Here is a 10,000-nt window from a genome sequence, read left to right as displayed (position 1 = left end):
CTGCCACTCAGGTTATATAATAGACCTGCTCCAACAGAAACATCTACAACTCCCCCGGTATCTAATAAACCTGCTTCAGACAAACATAAACAAGACCCTCAGGGCGGCCAATAAATAACTACAACTCCCAGGGTGCCTCATTGATCTCACAGAGTGGTGGTCTCTGGCGCTGGGAGCCACTCTGCCCTGTGTCATGAATGTAATGTATTCTGACCGGGTTCAACGAGTCCTCCCAACAGGGCTACCCACACACACACACACACACTCACTAGCGTACACACACTCACCGACATACCCACACACACACACACACACAGACACACACTATAACACTCTGACACACGTGCACACACTCACCGACATATACACACACACACAGACACACACTATAACACTCTGACAAACGTACACGCACTCCCCGACGCACACACACACACATGCACGCACACACCGGCACACACACAAATACAAACCGACATGCACACACACGCACAAACCGACACACATCCACACACACACACCAAATCACACACACACACCGAAACAAGCACACACACACCAACACACGCACAACCACGACACACACACACACACACATATATACACATCGACAAACACACATACTGATACCGACACACACACATACATAGACTGATATACACACACACACACACCCTGTGCTTGGCTCAAGTCTGGGTGCCGGGATGTTGTTCTGCTGCCAGCCCCCACCAGGAGGGAGGGGGGGGGGGTGAAACAAACACTTTAAATATAACAAGATAGGCTTTGTGACGCACAGTGTGCTGGTCGGAGATTGACCGAGACGTGGGCACTGAACAGTCCGCCAGAACACGTTCTTCACCAACACATCTCAACCTGAAGGTGGTCTTCATGTGCGCCTGGTGAAGAAGAACTCGATTTCAACGGCAAAATTATGAAGATTAAATCATGATGTCAGGTCTTTGGTCCAGAACCCTGATGGGTTTCTGGAAGGGGTTTAGTTCTAAGAGTCCCTCTGTGATTGACAGCGGTGTGAGGCTCTATCAGGGACGAAGTTGAAGAAGTGCCATGGGTGAGCTGTTCCTCCACTGTGTTTGGGTTGGACTCTGCCCGCGGGTACTGGGTTAGATTCCCTAATGTCCACAGTGTACCGCTAAGGTCCCGGAGACCCGATCCAGAGGGCAGAGGCGTGTCTGGCGATGGGATTGAATGATTAACTGAGAAAACAAAGGAAAAGGAAAAGGAGGCCGGGGCCAGCGGCCATGTTGTGGACCTCATCGGGTCTCGTTCTGAGCAGGGGGAGCAGGTCTACTACATCAGGTCTACACCAGGTTTACACAAGGTCTCGTTATAACCAGGTCTACACCAGGTCCTTTTCTGAGCAGGGGGAGAAGTTCTACACCCCATGGAAGCTGCAGTATTTCTCCATTTGACTTCTTTATCTGCGGCCTCTCGGATGATGCTTATCTGACTGGTTGCCAGGCGACCGCAACATGGAGGAAAAAGAGCAAAGATAAAAAGATGTAAATGTAGCATCAGGAGGTCTAATGTCGACGCAGCCTTCAGAGATGTGCCGAGGACGGATCGCTTCTCTGTCTGATCCTACGTCCTTATCAACCAGTCGGGATCTCCATAAATCTATCAGATCCATGTCCGTTCTGAAGCCGGGGGAAAATGGACTCAATATTGACTCTTTCCTGCAATTGCCGCACAGAAATATTTGTCCACGATTGAGATTACCGGAGGAGACGGGGTCCATCACAATGATGATGATGAACGATCCAGATTAAAACGTTTTATTTTCTTTGTTTGTATAATAATATAATAGAATGTGATGGTTAATAGGAAATTAAAATGTCCAGCACAGTGATTATGGTTGGTGTGATGACATCTACGCTTAATGATTCCTTGGTGTGCGTGTGTGTGTCTCAGTGTTTGTGTGTGTCTCTGTGTTAGTGTGTGTGTCTCTGTTTGTTTGTGTGTGTGTCTGTGTTTGTGTGTGTGTCACTATTGGTGTGTGTGTCTGTGTGCAAGTGTGTGTGGATGGTTTCACCGTTCCGTCGCCCCCGGGGGGCTGTGAACCAGTGCCACTGTGGGGGGGGATCAGAGCGGTCTGATTGAAGCCCTCTGTCACAGAGTTGTTTCCGGTTCCTTTCTATCGTTGTTGTTCACCTCTGATCGACAGCAGAGATTGGCATCGTCCAATCTCAGATAAGGTTGCAGATAAGGGCCTGTGTGTGTGTGTGTGTGTGTGTGTGTGTGTGTGTGTGTGTGTGTGTGTGTGTGTGTGTGTGTGTGTGTGTTGTGTGTGGTGTGGGGGGGGGTCTCTCTGTGAAGGACGATGGTTGGGGTCTGCAGTGATTCCAGCTGAAACAGGTTCTCTTCAGAGGGTTCTCTGTTCCGGGTTCCACTGAACCAACAGGAGGAAACCAACACTTTATACGTCTTCATAGCGTCTTCGTGTTTTTATAATGAATGGTGTTGTTGTTGTTTGTATTTATTTGTGTTTCTTTTGTTTGTGTGTAGAGCCCAGACCGCCTCGGACCAGCTTCACTCTGGACTCCTCAGGTAAACGAGACCGAACCTGTTTCTAAAACCACGTTCAATATGGAATAAATTAACTCTGATTCAACACGGCTCCAAGCATGTACTGCATGGACCAAACAGTATCTCTGGTTTAAACCTTACACACACGTACCATATGTGTACAACAATATAAGTTTTCTTTATTAGTAAAAGTACAAGACAGTTATATACACATATACATATACACATACACATATACTAAGTAGGAGAGACATAGTGGAGATTGATGTGAAGCAGATGAGATATTGAGCTGCACATTATGTTTCTTGGTACTACGTTACACACATTATGCACGTTATAGACTTTAAGACATGATTCTAGATGTGTTAGCTACCCTGGGGGCTTACATGCCTGCTGTGTGTGTGTTGTGTGGTGTATATTGTGTTGTGAGCTTATGCATGTGCTGTATGTTTCCGGTATACATTGTGTCGCTTGCTGATACAAGCTGTATGTTGTGGTGTATATTGTGTTGTGTGGTGATACAGGCGTTGTGTGTTGCGTTGTATGTTGCTGTGACATGGGTCGTGCGCCCACAGGCAGACTGAGGACACTGGGGCCTCGAACCAAGAACCTCACCGTGTGTGTGTGTGTGTGTGTGTGTGTGTGTGTGTGTGTGTGTGTGTGTGTGTGTGTGTGTGTGTGTGTGTGTGTGTGTGTGTGTGTGTGTGTGTGTGTGTGTGTGTGTGTGTGTGTGCGCGTGCCCCAGCAGTGGATTACCAGGACATGGAGGTGCTGCTCCGCAGGGAGGCGTCAGGCTTTGGGTTCCGGGTGCTGGGGGGGGATGAGGCGGGCCAGCCCGTGAGTCCCGCCACACGTGAGAAGGCTCGTATGGCGAGGGCCTGGAACCCTGTCATCTCCGTTCCTTTAACCCGCATAAACACACACGCATACAAACACACACACACACACGCACACGCATCTCACATACACACAGCTAACATGCACACACACGCACACACACACCCACATCTCACATACACACAGCTAACACATGCACACACACACAGCTGACACACACATACACACTCAGCCAACGCAGACCTGACACCTGACACACAAACACACACCCATTTAAGACACGCACCTAACCTCTGATCCCTCTGAGAGAGTGACGGGTGGCTGTTTATCATTGGTCTTCTTCGTTTCCCTGTGTGTGTGTGTGTGCACAACGTAACAACAAAACACATTCTAACACACACACACACACACACACACACACACACACACACACACACACACACACACGTCCGAAACGCAGACTGACGGCATGCGAAACAACTCACTGCGTGTTCTACCCCCCCCACTACTGATCCAGCGCTAACACTAAGGCTAACGCTAGGCTAACGCTAACGTGCTAACGGCCCCCCTCCCCCCAGCAGATCCTGATCGGCGCCATCATCGAGAGCAGCCCGGCGGACCGGGACGGGCGGCTGCGGCCGGGCGACGAGCTCCTTCTGGTGGACGGCATCCCCGTGGTGGGCAAGCCCCACCGCTACGTCATCGACCTGATGCACGCCGCCGCGCGCAACGGCCAGGTCAGCCTGGTGGTGCGGCGCCGGCTGCAGGGAAACTCCGGTGAGACCCCCGCTCAGCGAGCATGCGTGTGTGTGTGTGTGTGCGTGCATGCGTGGGTGTGTGTGCGTTCGTACGTTCGAGCGAGCGAGCCTGCCTGTCTGTCTGTCTGTCTCCCTGTCTGTCTGTCTGTCTGTCTGTGTGGGGGTGTCGGTGTGTGCGGGGGTGAGAACAGGTTAGGGTGTCCCTTTGGTTTTCTAAAGAGCCCATTGCCTGCTCAGCCTCGCTCCTCGGTTCTGAACGGACCTGACGGGTTTAGTTCTGGTTCTCAATGTTTGTTCATTCATTTTTTTACGTTGTGCTCTAGGGAGTCCTCTGGGGGGGGGGGGGGGGGGGGGGGGTCGATCCAAAATCGACCCAAAACGAAGGACACAAAACCCTTCTGTTAAAACAAGAGGACACAGGAGAGCCCTCGGCTGACGGGAAATTAATAACAGCGACTAATCCTTTTAAACATATTATGATATTAAGGTTTGTACTTGAAATGCTCTTTTTTTACTTGTTCTGCAAGCTAAAATGACTAGCCCAGCTCCTTGACTGGTGTTGCCTGATGTTGGTTCCCGCGCGGTCGTCTTTGTCTCTGCCCGGTGCCTCTGTGTCCTTCACTGTTTCCTCAGATGAGAATTTCTATTGGGAGACAGAGATGCACTAATCTCTATGAGTAATTAGACTAAAGCTTCCTCGCTTGGCGCAGGCACCACTTATAACACACACAGATACTCACACACACACACACACACACACACACAGACACACACACACACACACACACACACACACACACACACACACACACACACACACACACACACACACACACACACACACACACACACACACACGCACGCACGCACGCACGCGCGCGCGCGCACACACGCACATTCATTGATCACACTCCCCACACAAACTTTTGCCCTTGCATCTCTCCTCAGAATGTCATTACCTCCCTGCAGTCACGCATGCACACGCATACACACACACACACACACACACACACACACACACACACACACACACACTTCCCACCAATCTTCCTGCTCCTTCTGTTTCGCTCTCTGTATCTGTCTATTTTACGTTGAGTTGATTAATAATGATCCATGGCCCGGTGCGCCATGCTGCCATGCAGGAGATCTCTCAGAGTTTGTGTGAAGACGCCGGGTTTAACATGTGCAAGACTGGTGACTCAATGTGCAACAGGTGTGCAGCCTCACCAGCCCAAAACCGTCCTACTCGAGTCGGGGCTAGGTGAGGCCCAGGTATCACCCACACGCGCTCCACAGTGAGCGGCACAGCGTGCGTCTGCGTCCTCGGCGCGGCCAGCCGAATGGTACCAGAGCCAGGGAACGGTCGGCAACACGCGCCTAGGATTGGGTCAGCCACGCAGAAGCACGCCGAGACCTTCAGGCATTCAACTCGCATCCCACATGCTCCGCAGGGGGTTCTGGCCCCGCCCCCAGCTGCCCCCGCAACTTACAGTACAACAAATTGATTGGCACGACCTTCGCAATGTACTAACCGCCCACGCCTTTCAGACGTCGGCGCGGAGCATCAGCCAGACGTTGAGTTGTTAGTGTCGTGCAGCGGGCTCTGAGCTCTCTGAGCGGCCTCACAGAGCCTCATCACACGCTGCAGGGGCCGGGGGCTTCAGGTGGTCCGTCTTCAGGTGGGACGTTGACCCAGGTACTGATGCCCTGCCGTCACTCAAGACCCCATGACATTCGGCGCAAGAGTAGGGTGCTATTAAGGGTGTCCGGGACAAGGCACCCAACATGGCCCCCAAACCATTTTAGACTTATTTTACACTCACAGACGCTTTACAGAGTGAACATAAAATAAACAAATTGAATAAGATCGTATATAAGTAAAAAGAAAGATCTAATGGAAAAATAAAAACATAAAAGATGGAATGGGATAAAATATAATGGGTAGTTAAAAACCAAAATTGGCTGTTAAAACTAGGAATAGTTAAGGGAAGGAGGTTATGTGGGGAACGCAATCTTAAAAGGTGGGATTTGAGAGCCTGTTTAAATAAACGGAGTGCGTTGTGTGTTAGCCTGTCGGGGTGGTTGGGGACGGAGTTCCAGAGGGAGAGTGCGGCACCCGAGAAGGCCCTGTCTCCCTGGGTCCGAAGCTTGGTCCTGGGGGTTGGAGTGCGGTTGTGTCCATAGACCTGAGGTAGCGGGTAGAACTGTGGTGGAGGAGGAGGTCAGAGAGGAAGGGAGGGACCAGGTTATATATAGACGGTGAGTTGTATTCTGAAATGAATCCTAAATTTAACTGGGAGCCAGGGGAGTTTGTGAAGGACAGGGGTGATGTGATCTCGGCGACACTCGCTGTGTAAAAGGCTTTGAGATGCTACATGCATAATGAATAATTCCTACTTGTTCTCCAGAGCCGCTGCTCCACTGCATGTGTCTCCCAGTGCTCAGCTCTCTACCGCCCCCTGCAGGCGAGTCCGGTGCCGACAGCGCGGGCCGCAGCCCCACCTCGGCCTCCACGCTGCACAGCTCCCCGCCCAGCGGCCCCGGGGACTTCAGCTTCACCAACAACCTCGGTGCCGCCCCCGCCCCCGCCCCCGGGGCCCCAGGGGCCCGGCTCCGGCCCCTCGGAGGAGGCCGGGCTGGCCAACACGCTGCCCAGTGACGTGGTCATCAACCGCAAGGAGAGCGAGGGCTTCGGCTTCGTGATCATCAGCTCGCTGAACCGCCCCGAGGCGCCCGCCGCCGTCAGTGAGTTCCTCCTCCTCCTCTTCCTCAACCCAGACGCTTCAAAACCCTCCAGACCCCTCCAAAATCTCCAGAGCCTTCAGACCCCTTCAGACCCCTTCAGAACCTTCAGACCTCTTAGGAACCCGTAAGAATCCAACAGAACCCTTCAGAACCCATAAGAACCCGTCAGACCCCTTCAGAGCCTTCGGACCCCTTCAGAGCCATCTGAACCTTCAGAACCCGTAAGAACCCTCCAGACCCCTTCAGAACCTTCAGACCCCCTCAGAACTCTTAAGAAGCCATAGGAACCAATCAGACCCCTTAAGAACTCTTAGGAACCCGTAGGAAGCTAGTACAGCTATATAGTTAAGATAGGGTTAGGTGCAGATACAGTACTATAGATTAAAGATAAGTGCAGGTACCACGCTCTACATTGACGATAAGGGACCTAGCTCTAGATTTAAGATAAGGTACCTAGCCCTAGAGTTAAGATAAGTTAAGGGACCTAGCTCTACTCTGGTAGCTGGTGTCAGTCCAGCTGGCGGTGAAGGTCAAGAAGGGGGATAATAAAAGATGTAACACCTGCTCTCAGGCTGATGGCTCTCCTCCCTCCATCCCAGTCATGTGTGGCCTCGTCCCACTGGCTGCCAGTCAGACTCCCTCCCCTGTGCATGGAAACAAAGAGTGGAATAAAATGTCCTGCCTACATAAGAGAGTGAGAGAAACCGAGTGCTGGAGAATGGAGAACTCATTATTTGGTGTCGACTTCCAATCTGTTGGGGAGATTTCTCCACAGTTTCTCTTTACCATTCAGGAGCGAGTCGGTTCGTAGGCGCTTTGATCCACAGCCTTCTGAGATCTTATTTTACGCAGAGAAATTCGGCTGGTTCAGACTCTATGGTAGTTATTGAGTCTATTTCTGTAATAACTGCACTGAGCTGAGTTCACTCTGCTTATGTTAACGTTACCGATCCAATTCATGGAGAAAGTGTAACTGTATGGATCACCTGGTGAGTGTGTTGTGGCGTTGCACTGTAGCTCAGATGTCTTCACGATGTAAACTGCAGCGTAGGTCTAAGGCTCCACATAAGTCCTTACCCGTGGTTAGGGTTCCTGATCAGTGGTTAGGGTTCCTGACCAGTGGTTAGGGTTAGGGTTCCTGACCAGTGGTTAGAGTTAGGGGTTCCTGACCAGTGGTTAAGACCACCAACCCCAAACACACAACTTGTAAAGACATAAATACAATACATTATTTCCTTCCCAGTGGTTAGAGTTAGTGTCAGGGTTCCTGGCCCGTGTGTCTAACAAGCCCCCCCCCCCCACCCCCAGGCGTACCCCATAAGATCGGCCGCATCATCGAGGGCAGCCCGGCGGACCGCTGCTGCCTGCTGAAGGTGGGCGACCGCATCCTGGCGGTCAACGCCCGCTCCATCGTGGACATGCCCCACGCCGACATCGTCAAGCTCATCAAGGACGCCGGGCTCAGCGTCACGCTCACCATCATCCCCCAGGAAGGTGAGGGCGGGGCTCCAGGGCACGCGGCACCCCATTGGTCGGGGATTAGAGTGTACATGAGGGGGGGGGGGAGAGAGAGAGAGAGAGAGAGAGAGAGAGAGTCTTGTTTTATTACTGAGACGGCCTGACTTTCTGCTGTAGTCTTTTCTAAATACCCATAAGCGCTGACTAAGGGCAGCCGGTCCGGTCCTGGTGGTGGAAATGGGTGATAGATAGAGACAGGTGATGTATAGATTGATGAATAGATAGATAGATGTGATATTACTCTACTTGGACAGCTCTTATCAAGCAAATCACACAAAGTGCTTTAGGGATGAAAATTGTTTCAATCACACAACAATACATTCATAAAAGAAGGTAAATAAAAGAAGAGGATAAAGTTAGCTCATAAAAGGGTAGAAGATAAAAAGTTTAATAAGTGCTAAGAGCATCTACTTTGAAAAGGCGGGTCTTAAAGATGTTCAGATTCTGCCCAACTTAGAATTAGTGGCATCGTTCCATAAAGGTGTCTTCAGGTAGACACACACACACACACACTTTTACACACACAAATTTTTGGCTGGAACTAAAACAACCTAACCCATGTGTGTGTGTGTGTGTCCGTTTGTGTGTCTCATAAATAAAAGACATAAATCAACCCTGCTCCCCCTTGGACCTCTCACCCTCCCAGACCCCGCTCCCCCCCCACCGGCCCCCAGCGGGGACCCCCAGAGTACCCCGACCCAGCAGAACAGCCCCCAGGCCGCGCCCCCGGCCGCGCCCGCCGCCTCCACGCCCGGCCCGGGCTCGGCCCAGTCCTGCAGCCCCGGGGGGCCGGAGGGGCCCTCGGCCCGGCCCCTGGCCCGCCAGCCCAGCCCCCTGGCCCACCACAGCCCCGCCAGCGGACCACCGGCCCCGCCCCCCGTGAACTACGGCCACGAGAACAGGTGTGTGCGTGTGTGTGTGTGTGTGTGTGTGTGTGTGTGTGTGTGTGTGTGTGTGTGTGTGTGTGTGTGTGTGTGTGTGTGTGTGTGCTAAGCTGAGTATGTAAAGTATGCGTATGCATTGTATTGTATCATATGCGTTGTATGTTCATTGTGCGTATCGTAACGTTGTTGGCTCCCGTTCTCTTTCCCTCTCCTGCTCCCACACGTCCATGTTAGCTTCCGGCTGTACCCTCCATTTAGCTTTCCGTCTCTCTTCTGTCGCACCCTCGTCCCCCCGTCGACACACACACACAAACACACACACTCACTCACCTCCACACACACCCTCAACCATCTACAACCACAAACACACACTCATACACCCTCACCCACCGACACACATTCCCAGTTTGTCGTACAACATCACTTACCTCTTATGGACCCCTGAATTATTCACCGATATTGCTTCTGCTTCCAGGTATTTTAAATATTTCACCAACATCCACATGAGAGGTTGCACAGATTCTCTCTCTCCCTCCTTCTCTCCCCCATTTTCGTTATTTTTTACCTTCCCTCTCTGCAGCCAAGTTATTCCTGGAGTAAAAGATTAACATTTAATGTGACTCCAAACCTTTTAATGTAGCTTTCCCAGGGTCAGTCTGAGCTCCGTCACTCCAACCTGTCTCCGAAAGCCACCCCCCCCCCCCCCCCCCCCCC

General features: G+C 51.7%; 1 protein-coding gene across 1 annotated transcript in view; it reads left to right on the top strand.

Annotated features, from left to right (window-relative positions):
• The window catches only part of magi2a (membrane associated guanylate kinase, WW and PDZ domain containing 2a), a 152,334-nt gene extending 142,381 nt beyond the window's left edge, over positions 1 to 9,953 (top strand). The window contains 7 exon segments of the mRNA XM_030342104.1: positions 2,524 to 2,565; positions 3,293 to 3,405; positions 3,963 to 4,158; positions 6,605 to 6,711; positions 6,713 to 6,884; positions 8,193 to 8,378; positions 9,049 to 9,953. Of these exon segments, the coding sequence (XP_030197964.1) occupies positions 2,524 to 2,565; positions 3,293 to 3,405; positions 3,963 to 4,158; positions 6,605 to 6,711; positions 6,713 to 6,884; positions 8,193 to 8,378; positions 9,049 to 9,395 (1,163 nt within the window). The 3' untranslated portion in view covers positions 9,396 to 9,953.
• The last annotated feature ends 47 nt before the right edge of the window (positions 9,954 to 10,000 follow it).

This window comes from Gadus morhua, chromosome 19 (assembly GCF_902167405.1).
Source record: "Gadus morhua chromosome 19, gadMor3.0, whole genome shotgun sequence".
Taxonomy (NCBI): Eukaryota; Metazoa; Chordata; class Actinopteri; order Gadiformes; family Gadidae; genus Gadus; species Gadus morhua.
Note: the sequence above shows the minus strand (reverse complement) of the source record. Positions and strands in the feature narration are given on the sequence as shown.